Here is a 21,908-nt window from a genome sequence, read left to right on the forward strand (position 1 = left end):
TTAAAAAATTCTCATCTCACATTTCCACCTCTCCAGCCTGGAAATCATCACATACACCACTAGAAAAAGCTTCTCCTTATTTATTACATCAACATCCTTCATTTACTGCTGTCAAATCTGGATAACTTTTTCCATAACCTTTTCTGCTCTCAGAATAACCTCAGGTTATTTTTAAGAGAGGGGAAAAACTAAGTCCTTTCATTCCAGTATCATGATAGTACATCTCCTTTACAGTCTAGGGCTATAGCATTCTTTTTAAAGTGCAGTGCCCACGATTAGCCAAAATACTCTCAACAGGAACTTATCTAGTTTCATATTGATGTTTAGTGTAACTTTGTTGCTTTTGTATTTATAGAAAGCTAAATATCTCTGTAAACCTTTCCAACAACTTCCTTCAAAGACTTATTTAGACTCCCACTTCTCATCCTTTTAAAATTTTGTCTTTTAGTTTATGTTGCCTCTTGTGCCTCCAACTAATTCCATAAGATTACACTTTTCCATCAGATTTAATGTATATCCTCCTAAGGTCTGTCACTGTCATTCAAAATTGCACCATGATCTGTTCATCCATTCATCATGTTCACTGACTCAGGCTCCCCATGCAGTACCACAGATTTTAAAATTCACAGATGTTTTCAAAGTCTTCCTTTATTCCCCCCAGTCTGTCACCATCCTGGCTGTGGGTGTCCTAGTCCCTCAAACCTCCAAGATCTCTGTACTCACCCAATTCTGGGCTCTGGAGCACTCCTAATATAATCATGTCATGTGTGTTCAATTAATTGGCCACAACTTCCAAATTCTCTCTCAAACTATTTTTTGACCAACTACCCCATTATATCTATTTGCGGAATGCAAAATATTGTTTAATTACACATCCATGGAATTTTTTTCCCACGGTGTTGTTTCATTGGGGTTGCACTTTGGAAAGCAAGCACTGCTATTCCCAGAGTCATGACAAAAAATTAAAGATTTCATATATAGAGTATTCTCCAATTTACCTACCTTTCAGACCCAGGTTGACAGTAAACACAGACTCTGTACTCAAAACATGAATGACTATTTATTACAAACAATGACTAATTAATTATACTATTATAGACTATTGACATAAAATTACTAGCTAAAATTCTAACTGTCTAATAAACTCACCCTCTATACACATACAGGGGGAAAAAAAACAGGGATCTTTTCGGGGGGGGGGGGGGGGGGGGAGGCTTGGAAGACAGTTCTTTGATCCCTGTCCACAGGGTTTACTGGGATAATTCTGGTGATCAGAATGCTGCATTTCAATTTTTCAGATATGTTGACATATTTGTAGGGGGCATAGCAACTAGTTTACACTTCTAAAAACTTTTTATTTATAAATTAAAACTCTCAGCTCAAGCTAAGTAAACTGGCTAACTTCAGGCATGAGGTGCTTTTTAACTGCAGAGTAAAAACAGCGACTTCTGTTCAGCAGTCCGATGGTCTCCGCCAAAACATTCACAAGGTCAAAAATCAAATGACACCAGATTATAGTTCTGAAAGCTTGCATTTTCAAATAAACCGGTTGGACTATAACCTGGTGTCATGTGATTTTTGACCTTATCCACCCAGTCCAACACTGGCATCTCCACATCAAAACATTCACACCAAGCTGTTCAGCTTCCTGGCAGCCAGAGTCATTTGCAGGCAGAAGACCTTCATCATTGACAGCTGGTCATGAGTCCACTGGCCAATCTGCAACTTGTTGGCAGACAAAGCTCTGTGCACACCCCTTGACTCTCGCTCATCTGCAAACTAAGCTTCCACTACTGCTGTTTGTTCCAGCAGTACAAACAGTACTCACAATGTGTGTCAGGTTACTTGCTTTTGAGAAGTGCAGCAATCCTTCAACAATCCTTGGCTTTTAAAACAGGATTTTTTTTCCTCCATTTCAGTAAACAATCAAAATGACAAACAAAAATGTCTTTACAACTAATTTTCTTTTTACTGTGTTATATATGCTAAACCAAAGAAAGGTGTTTGGTTAAGAACCATATCATTAATGACATCATTGACTTTGATGTTTTAAAGCTTTCTGCTGTGGCAATAGCAAAAACAGCAAATCATTAGTTGATATATTTTTTAAATGCTGCATTGAGTTTGCATTCATCTACAAATTTAAATTTTGCAGCTTATTTGAAGGTGAAATCCTTCTTCTGGTTTAGATTTGTTGATAATATACAAGTTGTTGCAACAGAAAAGGCTGCCTTTTGCTGTGTACGAATGGTGATAGGAAAAAAAAGGCCATCTTTGATTCAGAGATAATGGGAACTGCAGATGCTGGAGAATCCGAAATAACAAAGTGTGGAGCTGGATGAACACAGCAGAAAGAAGTGTGGATCAGTGGCCTGTCAAATTTACCTGAAGAGAACACTTTTCTGAGAGTTTCATTACAGTTTACACAGAATATTAGTTAACTTTTTCTGTCAGGAAGTGCTTTCAGAAATAACATTTCAAATTGCATTATATTGTATATGTAGACATTTAAATATTATTTTATTAATCAGACATAATTTTGAGGTTTCAACCTTTTCATTTGAATATTGTTTTCCACTGTCCAGGAAATGTTGAATAAAAACTAGAAATACCTTTCGTAATTCATTGTAATTGGTTTCAGGATCACCAGTCAAATGAAATGAAAACCTGTCAGTGATATATTCTTTACCTTTCATTTAACTTTAGAAGCCACAAGGTGGCAGTTGATTCCTGTAAAGCACATATTCCCCAGAAACTCTAGTGACAGGAGAAATTGCACTTCCCACTTCTGATAATTTAGTGAAATAAAGCAAAGAGCCGCGGATGTTGGAGATCAGAAACAAAAACAGGAATAGCTGGTGAAGCTCAGCAGGTCTGGCAGCATCTGTTTGCAGAAAGTACAGTTAACTGTTCATGTTTGATGACTCCTTATCAGAACAATAGCAGCTGGGGCAAACTGGCATTTATGCCGAAGGTATGCGTGTCTGTGTGGGCCTGAGTGTCTGTCAGGATTTGCAATCTAGCCTGCATTTCATCTCCCCAATGTAGAGATCATCATTATGAACATTGAAATGATGTCCAGGATATCAGTTCTGATAAAGAGTCACCGACCTCAGAACATGAACTCTGCTTTCTTCCCATAGATGCTGCCGGACCTGCTGAGTTTCACTAGTAATTTGTGTTTTTATTTCTGATTTATATGGGAAGGATTTTAAAAACACAGATTGATTTGTAAAAAGACCAAATTCACCAGCACCCATCTACACACAACACATTCCAGCAGAATTCTGTCAAAACATCTCTACTTGAAAGAAATATTGCAGGTAGTGGACAATATATAATTCAAAATGGATATCTTTAAAAGGCTTAGAGCCTAACATTAGGTGACTAACAGATAAAACATATAATAGCACATACTTAACTCATATCTAACATGTTGCAACAAGTTCCAATGGATTAATACATTATTTCTATTGACTCTGCAGCAAGTAGGCAATTTTGAAGTGGATGGATGTCTGATGTTTAATCAAAACTCTTTGAATTATGCAAAAAATTAAATGCTAAAAAGAAGCATGCTACTTTAATCTTATTTTAGCAGTCTTGCAAGTTTCAAGAATAAACAGACGGTATATGTAGCTTTTATCATTACAGAGATTTAAAAAGGTGACATCAGGCAATGTCTACTCAAGAACATTAAAAAGTATGTGCACAAAACCAACAAAATAATGGAATTTAAGACAGTCTGATCCCCAAACATGTTACAGCAAACTTCCCCCAGAATAAACTGCTCATGGCAATTGGCAGTCATATAGACATTTCTCTATTTTACTTACTTTCACACATTTAAATACTGCAGAAGCTGGCAACAACTTATTTAAATCACATTAATTTTCTCGTGATTTATTTTTCATCATAAATATACATGGATACATTTAAATAAAAGTATTCAAACAACAAATGATTTACCATTTTACAAAACATAGATCGATGTGTTTAGAACTCAATATTTAAGGACACTAATTTGATTTTGTTTATACATTGAAAAAAACTGTTATGTGATGCACCTGTCACGTGGAGCACATTTTATTACTTGAACCTTTCAAGCATGTGGCATTGAAGAGATTTGAACAACAAGTGCAGACACACCTTTCTGTGCATTGGTAGTTCTTTTCAAAAAAAAGCAAAATATTGCTTGGAAAGTTCGGAATTAGTGATTTTACAGACACTTAACTGGACATGAAAGTCACTATAAAGAAATTAGACAAAGAATATACATTTTAACACTTTTCAGACAAAGGAATATAGGTTTACAAGTTTCATGGTAGGGAAATGGCACATTTCTACCTAGCAAAATACAGACTTAAAAATACAGTAACTGATCAAAAAAGGCTATTATGTCAGTATTATTTTAATTAGCTGTTCTTAAACCTCAAAAAATTAACCCGATTCAATATCCCATAAATGTTCTCAATTTGATTATATTTCATTTGAAACTAAAGTTACCCTATTTTATAAAACTAATAAAAAAGTAATAAAGGTAATTACGCTTGAAAGGCTTTCTCAATCAATTCAAATGTTCCTGAAAATTTAAGCCGCAGTTATAAAGTTACTGCATATTCCCAAATACCAGTGTAAATATTTTGTAAACAAATCTGTGAAAAAATTAAAACTGTTATAGAAAATGTTAGTAACTATACATAAAGGTTATGAACATAATTATTTTGGAGGTTTAAATCCTCACACAGGAATGTCAGATGCATGAAATATGCCAAATCAGAATGTGACTTGGTTCAGAATTCCTGTAATATCTTACTGAATGGATGCTACCCCTCCAGTGGGATCTGTCTGTCTATTTTCAAGTCATATTGGTAAGAAGATTTTTTTTTAAATACCTAAACCGTTAGAATAGTCCTCATTATTTTGTGCTTTTCTGGATTGAAGGAGGCTAAACTCTATGTGATTGCCAACATTTTTCAGATGACAATTGGTAACTTGTCCACACACACTGCTTTATTCTCATATTGAAAATGCTGCCAAGTGTAGCAGGGTTTAGCCATTTCACACATCTGAAGTGCAGTTGCAGCAAGGGGCCTTTTAAAATATGCATCATTTCCAACCAGGACAAGATATTGTGTAAAAAAGCATATACATGTCAGTGTTCCTTACCTCCAGATTTAATATACTAAGCAGCTTTGAAACATCTTTCAACCACCAAATGTCTTGGGAAATTCTGACTATTTCATATTATGATTCACAAATGTCAATGTAAAAAATAAACTGCTGTTCTTTAGCAGAAAGAACTTATTTTTCTTTCTTATTAACTTTTAGTCAGGTGGCATTTATGAACCATTCATATGGAAAAGTCTGTGCATAATGACTTAAATTCCATTTATAGCTTCATATGCTACTGCTCAGTTACAAAACTTCATAGCTTAATAATTATTTATATTTAATTTAAAAATTTTAAGTATTATTTTACCAAGTTATTTTTAAACTTACTGCTTAGCAATCTCCCAACCAGGACCTGGAACCAGATTGTGTTAAGATGACAAATATTAGCCGTATTAAATGAAAAAATATGGACTTGTGGACTTCAGAAAATTGAATTACTACCTTACGTACTTGAATTGAGGTCCAACCATTGACCCAGAATCGAGGGTATAGTCTACCAAGGGGCATCATATCCCAGACCTGTACATAACTAAGCAAGCAGATTTCATGTCTGAGATTCTGAATGAGAATGTAAATATATTCTGAATGGTACTTAACTATGTTGGCACAAAATAGAACCTAGTCTCAGAAGAGAAACAAAGTATCTTAATACAGCACCTGTGAGAAAAGATTAATTCAGAGCAGGGATCACCGAATCCTTTAGTGAAGTCAGTGAAACAGAAAAATATCTTGGAAAGCTTCGATCTGTACTATCTCATTTTTTCCATGGATGAAAGAAATTTCTGTGCTTCCGGGGGCCAAAGAATTTGCAGTTTCTTTTCCCCCCACTCCTCAAACAAGGTTTTCCAAGATGAAGAAAAATAATTCCATCTCTAGGGGACCGCTGCTAGCGTAAGAGCTCCCACTGTGGATCACTGGGATTAAAGCACTGTCCAAGTCATTCATGTAGTGTTGTGGAAGTTGTTGTCCACTTGATCCTGCTTGATATTCAACCTGCAACAGAAATAAAAGAGAATCAAATAGCCTAAAATATGTAGAAACTTGAAGTATTATTTTTAAATTTTCATAATTGATTTCTCTGGTTATTCTTAGAATATTAGGTTGTTTCAGCAAATATTTCAGAACCTCAAACTAGTTAAAACTGGACCAAGAAAATAAATTTAGTAAAATATCCAAGCCAGTCGAACTTCTGCACTCTAACTTCAAAAATCCAAAACTGCTGCCTGTATTTTCATTTGCATGAGTCCTATTGACTCACAATTCAGCAACATCTTCAACTTTAGACTCATGTGTTTGCGTTCAAGTTCCTCAAATGTGATTATCCTTCTTGTCTCAATATGTAAACATCTCCAGCTCTCTAATTCCCAAAGACTGCACTATTCCTCCAATTCTTGTTATTGGCACATCCCAGCTTTCTGACATTGGCGGCTATGTTTTCAGCTATATAGGCTGAAATTTCTATAAAATTCCCCTTCCAAACATCTCTACCTTACTTTAAGACAATTCTTAAAATCTGCCACTCAATAAAAATTTGCTACCTGTCTCTCATGTCTCCTTATGCGGCTTGGTGTCAAATCTTGTTTGATAACTTTCCTGTGAAGCACCATGGATGCCTTAGCAATATTAAAAACACTATACAAATGCAAATTGCTGTCATTGTTGAACATGAGTGATGGTGGTGATATTTAATACAGGCAAGCCTGAAGTACAAAGTACAGACAATAAAATAATTCACATCCATGAATAATTTGAAACAGCTAAGAATCAAATTGGTGCAGATGTGGGGAAATTTGGGCAGATGTAAGATCCAAGGGAGTGGCATAAAATTTGTGTTAACTATTAGAACTATCAAAATATATTGAAAAATCGAATACCCATAAAACAGAAAAAAAAACAGGTAGTGCTCCCTCATTATAACAGTTGAAAAAACTGAAAATGGTTTTACATTAATCTGGGTGGACTAGACCAAGATTTGTAAAACAGAGAAAATAGTTTCTCCCAATCTACCCTGCCAGTTTCCCTTAAATGTATTGAAAACGTGAGTCACATGACCTCTTTATCCTCTAAATTCTAAGGGTGGTGAGCTTCATTTGCTTATTCAATCCTTGTGTCTTAAATGTTTGAGTCCAGGGCAATATTCACTGAATGCAGTGACTCTGTATAGTAACCTGAATATTTCCATGCAAACTACACACATTTTGACTTTTAAGGTTACAAAGAATTACAGCTTGTCATTATATTCGTCCAAATAGCACTGGAGTAAATCTGAACTGTATTTCCTCCTCAGCCAAGGTGAGTAGACAATTCTTATGAGCTGGCATTTTATGCAATTTAATTCTTTCATATTTTACTTTTGGACCCGAATTCTACTTGGCTAAGGGACAACATTAGTCAAATCTATACAGTGGGTCAAGACTTCAATGCTTCAGTAATGGGTAATGATTTAAAATTTTGGGTTGTGAGCTTCAAGGCAGTAAGGATCTTCTCCTCCTTCCCTCACTGCTCATCTAGTGTTTGCAGCAATTTTCAATCTTTGAAGTTGAGTCACAGTGGGATAAGTTCAGGAAGTAAATGTTCTAATGGCACTTTAGGAGGACTCAAAGTAGGCACAATGGGGAAGTGGGGGAAAAAGGAAGAAAATAAGTAAAAAGGGACTAAGGGAAGACATGAATTAGATTTGCCAAGGTGCCTGAACAGTAAAAACTAAAAGAACCATGGATGCTGTAAATCAGAGACAAAAATAGAAATTACTGGAAAAGGTCAACAGGTCCAGCAGCATCTTTGGAGAGAAATCAGAGTTAACATTTTGGGCTGAACGACCCTTCCACTGAACTGTTCTGAGGAAGGGTCACTTGACTCGAAATGTTAACTCTGATTTCTCTCCATGGTTGCTGCCAGACTTGCTGAGCTTTTCCAGAAACTTCTATTTTTGTATTTGAACAGTACGTGCTGGACAAAGTATTTAATTCAATCTCTCATTTTGAAGCAATACCATTTTTTTGCTGAATAAACCTAAAATTGCATCAATAACATATGTGCATTCACAAAACAAACTGAAAGTACTTGTTAAAAACACAGCTGTGAGATGTTTTTGCCTGCCTTACCTTGTCAACTTCTAAAGAGACCCTGAGACTTAGCTTGTTTATTCCAATTTCTTTCAAGGCTTTTAGATGAGGACACAAAGCAACGCAGCAAGCACTGGCAATCTCCTCAGTCAATTCACTCTGCGCAGCTGGAATAGTAGGACTGAGAGGATCATGATTTCTTTGCAAATAGAATACCTGTAATAAAAATAACAATTTAGTTTAAGTTAATGATTATAGCTTCCATGTGCATCAAAACAGATTCTGCAGATTTTAACTTAAGTGGCACCCCAGTTTTCTAAGTACGATGCTCGTACAATATAGTAGTAAGGTGATTGAAAGTCACAGTGAATATTTGCAAATTAATGGATTTTAAAGCACTCTCATACATGAAGATGTAGTAAACAGTGAGAAAGATACTAAGATTTCAACAGGGCATAGACAGGCTTGCAATATTAGATAGAAAACTGGCTGATAGAAGTTAACACAGAAGTATTAGGTGATGCATTTCGACATGTGGGATAGGGAGTGTCATAGAGACTTCATGCTCTTAAATGTGTGTGTGTGCAGGGACACACTTACACATGGCAGAATCTTGGGCATCCATGTGCACAGATGTTTTAAGTTGACAGGGCATACTGACAGTATTGTTCACCAGGTACGTAGGATCTTGAGTTTCATAACGAGTATAAAAGTACGGAAGTTACGCTGAACCTTTATAAAATTATGGAAATTAATTATTTCTAAATGAAATTGGATGGATACAACAACCAGGCCTGCAGGGACTTAGGGGATGGGAAGCTGAGCTGACTGGCACAGGGCTGAGCACTAGCAATGAACTCAGTGGGCTAAGTGGCATCCTTCTGTACTGGAAAAAATCCATAGCTTTAACAAGTCATGTTCAAAAATAGTCTTACATAGAACTTTAATTTGTTCCAATGTGAACTTTAATGCTGTCTCAAAAAATGTACTTTAACTAACTTTTACATCCGTTTATTTCAAGATAACTGTGTTGTGTACACTTAAAACACTCATTTAAAATGAGGAACTGCTAATATTAGACAAAATGCAATTGTCATTATCCTTTTGCATTAATATCAATTCCTGTATCATCAGAGTATTAAATTTTTCACTTATTTGGACTGAAACAGTTAACTAGTTCACAACTTCTTATGCTGCACGGATAACAGTTATGCTGGTTTAATCATGGCTTACTGGTTAGCATTGTTGCCCTATGGTAGATCCTAGTCCCACTCAAGGACTTGAACACAAAATTCGAGGCTGTATTCCAGTGGGGAAGTTATGCTTGATCAGAGATGAGATATTAACTGAGGGCATCTCCGGTGGACACAAAAGATCCCATGGGACTATTTCAATGAGCAGAAAATTCACTGGTTACCTAGCTAATATTTACTCTTCTATCAGCATAACCAAAAGAGATTGTCACATTGAGACAGGATGTGTTCTTGAATGGTACTATATAAATGCAAATCTCTTCTTTTTAAAATAAAGTGCATTTGTGAAATCATTTTGAGCCTTGAAACTGATTCCACATGGTGTAGCTGCTAGTCAGATTGCAACTGAATAAAATGTCACAACAGAATGTTAGCTGTGGTAATAGTGCTTAGCACTACATATTATGTGAGCATTTGAACACAGAACATGGAACATTACAGTACAGTACAGGGCCTTCGGCCCTCGATGTTGTGCCGACCTGTCACCGATCTCAAGCCCATCTAACCTACACTATTCCATGTACGTCCATATGCTTCTCCAATGACAACTTAAATGTACCTAAAGTTGGCGAATCTACTACCGTTGCAGGCAAAACATTCCATTTCCTTACTACTCTCCGAGTAAAGAAACTACCTCTGACATCTATCCTATATCTTTCACCCCTCAATTTAAAGTTATGCCCCCTCGTGCTCGCCGTCACCATCCTAGGAAAAAGACTCTCCCTATCCACCCTATCTAACCCTCTGATTATTTTATATGTTTCAATTAAGTCACCTCTCAACCTCCTTCTCGCTAATGAAAACAGCCTCAAGTCCCTCAGCCTTTCCTCGTAAGACCTTCCCTCCATACCAGACAACATCCTAGTAAATCTCCTCTGCACCCTTTCCAAAGCTTCCACATCCTTCTTATAATGCGGTGACCAGAACTGTATGCAATACTCCAAGAGCGGCCACACCAGAGTTTTGTACAGCTTCACCATAACCTCTTGGTTCCGGAACTCGATCCCTCTAGTAATAAAAGCTAAAACACTGTATGCCTTCTTAACAGCCCTGTCAACCCGGGTGGCAACTTTCAAGGATCTGTGTACATGGACACCGAGATCTCTCTGCTCATCTACACTACTAAGAATCTTACCACTAAGCCCTGTACTTTGCCTTCTGGTTACTCCTACCAAAGTGCATCACCTCACACTTGACTGCATTAAAGTCCATTTGCCACCTCTCAGCCCAGCTCTGCAGCTTATCTATGTCTCTCTGCAACCTACAGCATCCTTCATCACTATCCACAACTCCACCTACCTTAGTGTCGTCTGCAAATTTACTAACCCATCCTTGTACGCCCTCATCCAGGTCATTTATAAAAATGACAAACAGCCTTGGACCCAACACCGACCCTTGCGGTACACCACTAGTAACTGGTCTCCAGGATGAACATTTCCCATCAACTACCACCCTCTGTCTTCTTTCAGCAAGCCAATTTCTGATCCAAACTGCTATATCTCCCACAATTCCATTCCTCCGCATTTTGTACAATAGCCTATTGTGGGGAACCTTATCGAACGCCTTGCTGAAATCCATATGCACCACATAAACCGGTTTACTCTCATTTACCTGTTTGGTCACCTTCTCAAAGAACTCAATAAGGTTTGTGAGGCACGACCTTCCCTTCACAAAACCGTGCTGACTATCCCTAATCAATTTATTCTTTTCTAGATGATTATAAATCCTATCCCTTATAACCTTTTCCAACACTTGACCAACAACTGAGGTAAGGCTCACTGGTCCATAATTACTAGGGTTGTCTCTACTCCCCTTCTTCAACAGGGGAACCACATTTGCTATCCTCCAGTCATCTGGCACTATTCCTGTAGACAATGACGAGTTAAAGATCAATGCCAAAGGCTCGGCAATCTCGTCCCTGGCTTCCCAGAGGATCCGAGGATAAATCCCATCCGGCCCAGGGGACTTATCTATCTTCACCCTCTGAAGGATTTCTAATACCTCTTCCTTCTGAACCTCAATCCCACCTAGTCCAGTAGCCTGTATCTCAGTATTCTCCTCGACAACATTGTTGTTTTCTAGAGTGAATACTGTTGAAAAATATTCATTTAGCGCTTCCCCTGTCTTATCTGACTCCACACAACTTACCACTACTATCCCTGATTGGGCCTAATCTTACTTTTGTCATTCTTTTATTCCTTAAATGCCTATCGAAAGCCTTAGGGTTTACCCTGATCCTATCCGCCAACAACTTCTCATGTCTTCTCCTGGCTCTTCTGAGCTCTCTCTTTAGGTCTTTCCTGGCTACCTTGTAGCCCTCAAGTGCCCTAACTGAGCCTTCACATCTCATCCTAACCTAAGCCTTTTTCTTCCTCTTGAAATATACAGGGAGATTCAAATTGCCCATTATTGTCGCATGTTTAACCTCCTTATTCTTTTCCCAGAACTCAAATCAGCATTCAATCTCGTACAAAACCTTTTGTGCAAAATATCTAATCAAGGAACACTGGCAGTTTCTAACGGATGTGCCTTGACCATCCCACATGGGATGATTAATATGCACCATTACGTGCAATTTTTTTTGAAAGCTAGGAATTATGTATACAAAGGCAAAAAAATTGTAGATGTAAACATGAATTACAAATTGAAAATGAAAGCAATCTAAGCAATATCTGTTCAGATAAAGAATTAACATTTGATGTCAGTGAGGTCCTCATAACTACTTGCTCATTAAAAGTTCTCCTATTGAGTTTTAAACGTCTTTCTGGATATAACCAATGCTAAACACTGTCCAAAGTATGAAATGACTCCATTGCTAGCAGTTATTCACATTTAATTTGCAACCTAGGCTATGCACAGCCACTGGTACAACACTGATTAAGCAGCCACAAAATGATACATTAAAAATTATTGTTTATCAAAAGAAATGCCATTAACTACAATCTAAAATCATTAAAAGCCTCACTTACGAGTATAGAATGGGAAAATACATGAAGGATACAATATGGAATACATGTCAAAATACAGGGATCGGGGTTCATGTTAAATGTTGCTGCTCAATCTCAGGAGAAGCTGACATCTTACAAGACTTCTCGTGAAAAACTGCTTGTGTAAAAATGCATTTTGTAGATACTTTCCACCACAAGAAATGACAGGATGCAAAAGACTGGTGGTACAGTGGGAAATAAAGAGCATTATGTAAGTATGTAAAGTTAGAAACAGCTATTTTAACTGTACATCATTGGTCAAGAACAGTATGCTCATGAGGCATTTGCCATTTTAGTGAAAAGAATTGGGAAGAGGGACAGGTTAAATGCACAACAACCAGGATAACTGAGATTCTGACTCTATCTCCCTGCAGTGGAGAAACCTAGCAAAAAGAAGACAAAGCAGAAAGGACAAGAGACAGCAAGACAGAGAAAGAGAAGAGGAGCTTGAAAACCAAAAATTTCAAGGTAAGTTATCGTGCACTCCCATCCAGTCATAATACAGAAAACACGTTACTTATAATGGATTGTAATTCACTACCAGAAACTTATTGCAACAGTTAATCTGAGGATTTAAACTTCTCCTGACTTTATTTCATGAACCCATCCTCTCAATAACTTTGTGTCAGTCTATTCCCACAGAATTATGAGTTCAAAAAGTTCTTAAAACCAGCACACAAAAAAAAAATCACAACTCAGATACATGACCATTTATCTTAGGAAAAAGGTAAACATTGCCAGAACAATTAATAATGTGATAAATGCAAAAGGGTTAGCAAACACAAACCGTCCAATCATGCATTCAAGACTTTTTCCCCCACTTAGTCCTAAACAAAAAATCCACTGACCTCTGTACACTTTACAACAATTCCATCTGTTTCAAATACATTTTCCTGGAGCATTTTGATGCTAGGAATGTCTTCCATGGATCGTCCATCAATAGGACTTAAAACACTAGAGGCAGAGTTTTAATATTATTATTTTAAAGTTTATAAGTACTATGAAAAAATGTACTTCAAGATTCATACCACAATACAAGTTTAAATAAAAAAATCTCGATGCAGTCTTCAACTACGTATTATCACCAAAGTGAAAAACCTGACTGCAGCATGATTACACCAATGAAAGCAAGTGCAGAACAGAGATCACTGCTGTAACTCTTTTGCACCCGTTAAAACAGCTCATCTTCCTGAATCAGCTCTTGGATAATTATACAACATTGTTTGTAAATTTTGCAGTTTGGGACAATAGCGCAAAGCAAACCACAAAAACTGCTTTAAAGCTCCATCTGATCATTTCTCCTTTTTGCAGCAACTGAGATGAGAAAACACAAAGCCTAAGTATTTCTATCCTCTACTAGAATGTGTAAGCACAGCAGTATTTAATGAGGACATGAAAATTTAAAATAGATTTTTGTTAAATATCCTAATTACAAGTTCTTTGAAGAAAATCAGACTATAAAATGCTTCATCAATTTCCACTGTCAAAGATTGTTTCCATATTTTAGAAGAGCACTATTTTGTGAATGAATTACACATTAAATAGGTTAACAAAATATTATTAAAAATCATACCCTTTATTTACAGGTTCATCACCATCCACCCATTGAATATTTACGAATTCTTTTGTGTCATCTGGGCCCAATTTCCCACAAATGATTTGAAAGTCTCTTTTTTCCCTCAGAGCTCCTCTTAAACCCTCCATGGTTTCTGGAGTAATTTGTACCATAAGTCCATCTGAAATCAGAATCAATCTCTTTAAGGATACTTAAAAAAAAATTTATTATCTATAGAGTAGGAAGCAAAATTTGGACTCCTAAATTTTATGAAATACGAGAGTATTGTTTAAAAAGTGCAGTGGAGAACCTTTCTGGGGAGATAAGTGCCCAGGTGACCAAACCTTTCAGAATAATTTGGATTTGCTGGAAAACCAAAATGATATCACCATGGGCAGATTGTATTAAGACTGTTTTAGCAGATATTTGTTTCCAAGGAGAGAGAAAAGATCTTAACAGCTTAACTTGAAAATTTTGCATAATATTGGGAAGAGGAACTTACCTCAAAACATCACTCATAAAAACATAATTCAGGATTTACTGGCATTCAATTACTCACCAGCAACACAATAAAGTTACACAGATAGAAAAGAATAGTCTTTACCATCGAACTCGGTGGGTTTCAAATTCAACTTCAACTATTTATTTTAAAAAATGTTCACATTGAACACAAGAATCCCAATGTTCCAACCCGAGTAAGGTGAAAGATTGTGCATTGAACATACTTGCGCAAAGTAGGACAAATCCAACCTAGTCGACAACCGCCCTTTCTGTTGACTCTGAATCTTCAACAGAGTGATGAACTGCTATTGACAGTGCTATCAAGCACAAAGGAATACCACTGTTATTAATGCTCAGTTTGGGTTCTGCCTGGGCCACTTGGTTCCTGACCTCATTACAGACTAGGTTGAAGCATGGTCAAAAGAGTTGAATTCTGGAGATGAGGAGAATACAACTGTCTCAATGTCAAGGCCACATTTGACTGAGTTTGCATCAAGGATTCCGAGCAGAATTAGAAAAATTGGTTTGGGGTAATTTCTATGCTGGCTGAAGTCATACCATATAAAAAGACTTATGGTTATTGGCTGGCAGTCACTTCAAATGGGGGTTGGGGGGTAGTGGAATTCTAACCATCTTTGAAATTTAAAGGCACAAGGAATGAATAGTCTGGGGATTACCATTGGTGGACAACTAGACCAATACTGTAGGTACGGAATGAGGTCAGAACCTAGGAATTCTGTAGCATGTAAGTTATCTGTCTTCCCAACGTCCACCATCTACAAGGCAAAAGTCAGGAGTGTGATTAGATACACTCAACTTGCCTAAGTTAGAGTACTCAACAGAACTGAAAAAGCTAGACCAAAAGCTCAAGGACAAAGTAACCCAGTTGATTTTTGTCACTACTTTCAACATTCATTGTCTTCACCACCGACACAGATGGTCTGTACTATCTACAAATGCAGTGCATTAAGCCATCAACACCACTCCAACAACACCTTGCAAACCCACAACCCTGACCATTTAGTAGGACAAGGCATATGTGTGAGAAACTATCATTTCAAAGCTATCCTCCAAGCCACACACTGTATTAACTGGGAACTATATTACTGGTGCAGGGTTAAAATCACTTTCTAACAGCGCCGTGGGTGTTCCTATTCCTCAAGCACTGCAGTGATTCAGGAAATCAGCTCAACAGCACCTTCTGCAGCCCAATTATAAATTTGCAATATAATCGCTAGCCTGGCCAGTAATGCTCACATCACATGAACAAATAACAAAAAAAAGCCTAGAGGGGGGGGAAGGAGGAGGAGGGGGGGAAGGAGGAGGGGGGGGGGGAAAGGAGGAGGGGGGGGAAAGGAGGGGGGGGGGGGAAAGGAGGGGGGGGGGAAGGAGGGGGGGGGGAAGGAGGGGGGGGGGAAGGAGGGGGGGGGGAAGGAGGGGGGGGGGAAGGAGGGGGGGGGGAAGGAGGGGGGGGGGAAGGAGGGGGGGGAAAGGAGGGGGGGGGAAAGGAGGGGGGGGGAGGAGGAGGGGGGGGAGGAGGAGGGGGGGGAGAAGGAGGGGGGGGAGAAGGAGGGGGGGGAGGGAGTCGAGGGGGGGGGAAGGAGTCGGGGAGGGCAGAAAGGGGCAAGTGGGGGGAGGGGGAAGGGAGTCGGGGAGGGCAGAAAGGGGCAAGTGGGGGGGGGGGAAGGAGGAGGGGGGGGAAGGAGGAGGGGGGGAAAGGAGGAGGGGGGGAAAGGAGGAGGGGGGGAAAGGAGGAGGGGGGGAAAGGAGGAGGGGGGGAAAGGAGGAGGGGGAGGAGAGGAGGAGGGGGAGGAGAGGAGGAGGGGGAGGAGAGGAGGAGGGGGAGGAGAGGAGGAGGGGGAGGAGAGGAGGAGGGGGGGGGAAGGAGGGGGGGGAAGGAGGGGGGGGAAGGAGGGGGGGGAAGGAGGGGGGGGGGAAGGAGGGGGGGGGGAAGGAGGGGGGGGGAAGGAGGGGGGGGGAAGGAGGGGGGGGGGAAGGAGGGGGGGGGGGAAGGAGGGGGGGGGGAAGGAGGGGGGGGGGAAGGAGGGGGGGGGAAGGAGGGGGGGGGAAGGAGGGGGGGGGAAGGAGGGGGGGGAAGGAGGGGGGGGGGAAGGAGGGGGGGGGGGAAGGAGGGGGGGGGGGAAGGAGGGGGGGGGGGAAGGAGGGGGGGGAAGGAGGGGGGGGAAGGAGGGGGGGGGGAGAAGGAGGGGGGGGGAGAAGGAGGGGGGGGGAGAAGGAGGGGGGGGAAGGAGGGGGGGGAAGGGGGGGGGGAAGGGGGGGGGAAGGAGGGGGGGGGGAGGAGGGGGGGGGGAGGAGGGGGGGGGAAGGAGGGGGGGGGAAGGAGGGGGGGGGGAAGGAGGGGGGGGGAAGGAGGGGGGGGGGAAGGAGGGGGGGGAGAAGGGGGGGGGGAGAAGGGGGGGGAGAAGGGGGGGGGAGAAGGGGGGGGGAGAAGGGGGGGGGAGAAGGGGGGGGGAGGAAGGAGGGAGGGGGGGAAAGGAGGGGGGGGGAAAGGAGGGGGGGGGAGAAGGGGGGGAAGGAGGGGGGGAAGGAGGGGGGGGGGAAGGAGGGGGGGGAAGGAGGGGCAAGGGAGTCGGGTAGGGCAGAAAGGGGCAAGTGGGGGGAGGGGGAAAGGAGGGGGGAGGGGGAAAGGAGGGGGGAGGGGGAAAGGAGGGGGGAGGGGGAAAGGAGGGGGGGGAGGAAAGGAGGGGGGGGGAGGAAAGGAGGGGGGGGGAAGGAAGGAAAGGGGGGGGAAGGAAGGAAAGGGGGGGGAAGGAAGGAAAGGGGGGGGAAGGAAGGAAAGGAGGGGGGGAAGGAAAGGAGGGGGGGGAAGGAAAGGAGGGGGGGAAGGAAAGGAGGGGGGGAAGGAAAGGAGGGGGGGGAGGAAAGGAGGGGAGGGGGAGGGGAGGGGGAGGGGAGGGGGGGGGAAGGGGGGAGGGGAGGGGGGAAGGGGGGAGGGGAGGGGGGAAGGGGGGAGGGGGGGGAGAGGGGAAGGGGGGGGAAGGGGGGGGAAGGGGGGGGAGAGGGGAAGGGGGGGGAAGGGGGGGGAAGGGGGGGGAGAGGGGAAGGGGGGGGAAGGGGGGGGAAGGAGGGGGGAAGGAGGGGGGAAGGGGGGGGGAAGGGGGGGGAAGGGGGGGGAAGGGGGGGGAAGGGGGGGAGGGGGGGAGGGGGGGGGGAAGGAGGGGAGAGAGGGGAAGGGGGGGAGAGGGGAAGGGGGGGGAGAGGGGAAGGGGGGGAGAGGGGAAGGGGGGGAGAGGGGAAGGGGGGGAGAGGGGAGGGGGGGGGAGAGGGGAGGGGGGGGGAGAGGGGAGGGGGGGGGAGAGGGGAGGGGGGGGGAGAGGGAGGGGGGGGAGAGGGGAGGGGGGGGAGTGGGGTGGGGGGAGTGGGGAGGGGGGGGGGAGTGGGGAGGGGGGGGAGGAGGGGAGGGGGGGGGGTGAGGGGAGGGGGGGGAGAGGGGAGGGGGGGGAGAGGGGTGGGGGGGAGAGGGGAGGGGGGGTGAGGGGAGGGGGGGGTGAGGGGAGGGGGGGGAGGGGGAGGGGGGGGGAGAGGGGAGGGGGGGGGAGAGGGGAGGGGGGGGGGAGGGGGTGGGAGGGGGGGGAGGGGAGGGGGGGGAGGGGAGGGGGGGGAGGGGAGGGGGGGGAAGAGGGGAGGGGAGGGGGGAGGGGAGGGGAGGAGGGAGGGGAGGGGGGGAGGGGAGGGGGGGAGGGGAGGGGGGGAGGGGAGGAGGGGAGGGGGGAGGGGGGGAGGGGGGAGGGGGGGGAGGGGGGGAGGAAGGGAGGTGGGAAGGGGGGGGAAGGGAGGGACGCAGGGAGGGAGGGGCGCATGTCATGAATAACAGTATGGAAATAAAAAAACAAATTATTAGAACATTAGTCACTTTGTTAGACAATAGTCACTTTCAGGGAAGGCATAGGTAGTGACTCAGCATGCTCAGAGGTTCATCAGTGCAGTGCAAGATAACATACTCTCAATAGTGCAGGTGCACATCTCAAAACCTAAATTTTCCAGACGATCAGTCCTTATGGAATCTGACGACCAAGGGTCGTTTCCATGATGGCAGCTCAAATTAATATAGATTAAAGCATGTTCTTATGAACAAAATAGTTTAACTGCCAAGTTAGTGAGTCACTGATGATGTTAAATTTAGTATTCATGACAGTATGCAGTTTCATTATTAATTAAATCAAACTAACAAGTTTCTAAAATAAAGATCAGTCTAAAATCTCAGTATAAACTAACAACAGTACAAGCAAAAAGAACCACAGAAATCAGTGAAAGGCTAGGATTCTAACCATCAATGAGTAGTTAGAATGAGGGATATTAATTACCTTGTATTGACTGGGATAGTGGTTGCGTAAAGACCATTAAGGGAGTGGCATTTCTAGATTGTATCCAGAGAATTTCTTGCAATACCATGTATTGGACAAGAAAGGAAACATTGTTAGACCTGGTTCTTGAGAATGAGGTGTGGTGAATAGATCAAGTGAAGTGGGAGAATAATGGAGAATAGTGATAATTGTATCACAATGTTTAGGATGATAGTTGACAATGATTGTGGACAAACTAGAGTAGGGGGAAAAAAAAAATCAGTCAGAGGACAGCAGACCTCAAAAAGGAAAGAAAGGAGCTGGGCACATGGAGCAAAAGTTGGCAGGAAGAACAATTGCTGCAAAATGGGCTAAATTCAATGAGATGGTGGCTTGGGCACAGTCGAGACATATTGCCTCAAAAGGGAAAGGCAAGGCAAATAAATCTAGAATTTCCTTGACAAAGGATTTAGAAATTAAGTTAAGGAAAATAAAGTATATTATGTGTCTCTGGTAGATAAAACAAGAGCAAGAATAGAAACATAGAAAATAGGAGGTTATTTGGCCCATCCAGCCAACTTCACCATTCAACATGATTTTGGGTGATCTCAAAGCCATGTCCAAACTCACTCCTCTTGACACCTGCAGTTTCTACAAATCTATCCATTTCCTTCTTTTAGTTATTCAGTGATTTGATTTCCCCAGCTTCCTATGGTTGAAAATCCCACAAGTGCACCACCCTCTGCCTGAACAAATTTGTCCTCATCTCAGTCCAAACAATTTATGCCATATTCTGAAACCATGATTGCTTGCTACGGAGCCAAACTCTCTTCCCCTCACAACCCTCCCCCAGGTCAGGTGAAATACTGCCTCCATCCAATCTGTCCAGTCCTGGAGGAATTTGCTGAATTTGTTGAATTTATTGAATCCCCTTTCACTCCTCTGAATCCCACTGAGTACAGATCCAGTAGACCCAATTTCTGCCAATCCCAGAATCAGTCTGGTGAACAAAGCTGAATACAGTCAGTTCAGCAGGGAGGTGGAAAAGCAAATACGAGAAGAAAAAGTGATAATACAAAAAACATACTGGCAGTTACCATAAAGGGAAATTCCTTAGTTTTTTTATAGGCATTACAATGTATAGTGAAAGGACGAGAAGACCTATTAGGGACCCAAAAGGTGGTTTATACATGGAGGCAAGAGACCTGGCAGAGAAGTTAAATGAATGCTTTGTATCCGTCTTTACCTATGAGATGCCTCTGCCTAGACCACTGTGACCAAGGAGGAAACTGTTGCTAGAAAAGTTTAAATTGATAAGCTGTTGATACTTTAAGTTGAAAAGCTCCAGGAGCAGATGAGATGCATCCAATAGTATCGAAGAAAGTGAGAATGGAAATTGCAAGGGTACTGACCATAATCTTTCAGGTCTTCCCTAGACCCAGCAAAGGTGCTAGAAGAAAACTGCAAACATTACATCCTGGTTTTAAAAAAGTTATAAGAATAAGCCCAGCAATTATAGACCAGCTTAACTGCAGTGGAGATGAGAAGTTTCTAGAAACTGTTATTCAGGATAGAAATTATAGTCATATGGAAAAATATGGGTTAACTCAGAGGAGTCAGCATGGATTTGTTAAGGGAAAATTGAGTCTAACTAACTTGCTGGATATTCTTAAGAAGTCACAGAGGCGTTAATGAGGATAAGGCTGTTGATGTGATGTACATGGACTCTCAAAAGACATTCGATACTGGGTCATACAACAGAGACTGACAGGTCATGGAATAAAAGAGACAGTAGCAAAATGGTCCCCCAAAAAAAAACAAATGACAGGGAACAGAGACTAATGGTTAATGAATATTGTTTGAGCTAAAAGGGAGGATCCGGGTACATCGGGGACAATTTTAAAGTTTTTGATGACAATAAACTTGGAAGAATTGTAAACCCTGAAGAGGTCAGTTTAAAACTCCAAAAAAATTAGTAATGTCAGTGAAGAGGCAACATAAAGTTCAATGCACAGAGGCGAAGGTTACAAAAGAAAATTCTAATCAACCTGTTCAGAGATGTTACTACACACCTCTAGGAACTTGAACCTAGGTCTCCTGGCTCAGAGATAGCACAAGTACTCCACACTTTTGTACAAAGAACATGGCAAGATAGTGTAAAATACAAGGTACAATTCAAAAGGGTGTGCAGCAACAGAGAGGCCTAGCTATCTATGAATACAAATCATTAAAAGTGGCAGGTCAAAAACACATCTTTGTTAATACATCAAAATTTCAGTGTACAGAAACTAGGAATAGGAGGACATTTGGCCTTTTAGCCTCCTCAGCATTCAACAGGATCACAGCTGATCCTTCAACTCAATGCCACATTCTCACTTTCTCCCCACACTTTGTTCCCTTTAAAATTTAGAAATTTACAGAGAGTGATAATCACAGTCATAGAAATGTATACCACGAAAATAGACTTGTCGGTCCAACTGGTCCATGCTGTTCTCCAGCTCATTCTTGAATCTATTCAGTGAATTGGTCTCCACAGAGAATTTCACAGGTTCATCTCCTTCTGAGTGAAGAAATTTTTCCTCCTTTCAGTCCGGAATAGTCTATCTACTCCCTATCCAAAGACTGTCCATCTCATTCTGGACTTCACAATCAAGGAGAGCATCATCCTTGCATCTGATATGTCCAACCCTGTTAGAATTTTGTGTTTCTCAATCAGGTCCCCTCATTATTCTCAACCCGAGTGAATGCTTCAACTGGGTGTGTAATCTCTCCACATTGGACAGTGCAGTGTACAATACTCAAGGTGCGGTCTCACCAAGGCCCTGCAATAACTGCAATAAGACATCCTCACTTCTGAACTCAAATGTAGGCCAACATATCATTTGTCTTTCTAATAGCTTGCTGCCTCTACCCATCCACTTTCATTAAATGGTGTACAAGGACATCCAGATTCTTTTCTTACATCCACGCTTCCCCATATATTACCATTTAAATAATACTCTTCCTTTTCACACAGAAATGTATCATGTCATATTTTATTAAGCTGTGCTGCATCAGTCAAGTGTTTGTCC

General features: G+C 41.9%; 1 protein-coding gene across 4 annotated transcripts in view; it reads right to left on the minus strand.

Annotated features, from left to right (window-relative positions):
• Positions 1–2,103: 2,103 nt before the first annotated feature.
• Positions 2,104–21,908, minus strand: part of LOC125450797 (zinc finger FYVE domain-containing protein 16-like) — a 78,672-nt gene continuing 58,867 nt past the window's right edge. For 3 of the 4 annotated variants that reach the window (XM_048526983.2, XM_059644782.1, XM_059644784.1), the window contains 4 exons: positions 14,051–14,213; positions 13,326–13,431; positions 8,277–8,453; positions 2,105–6,165 (listed from right to left, as the gene is read on the minus strand). In XM_048526983.2, the coding sequence (XP_048382940.2) occupies positions 6,004–6,165; positions 8,277–8,453; positions 13,326–13,431; positions 14,051–14,213 (608 nt within the window). In that variant the 3' untranslated portion in view covers positions 2,105–6,003. Of the gene's footprint in view, positions 6,166–8,276; positions 8,454–13,325; positions 13,432–14,050; positions 14,214–21,908 lie in introns of all 4 variants that reach the window. The other variant, XM_059644783.1, reaches the window with a different exon arrangement.

The sequence above is a fragment of the Stegostoma tigrinum genome, chromosome 3 (genome assembly GCF_030684315.1).
Source record: "Stegostoma tigrinum isolate sSteTig4 chromosome 3, sSteTig4.hap1, whole genome shotgun sequence".
NCBI lineage: Eukaryota > Metazoa > Chordata > Chondrichthyes > Orectolobiformes > Stegostomatidae > Stegostoma > Stegostoma tigrinum.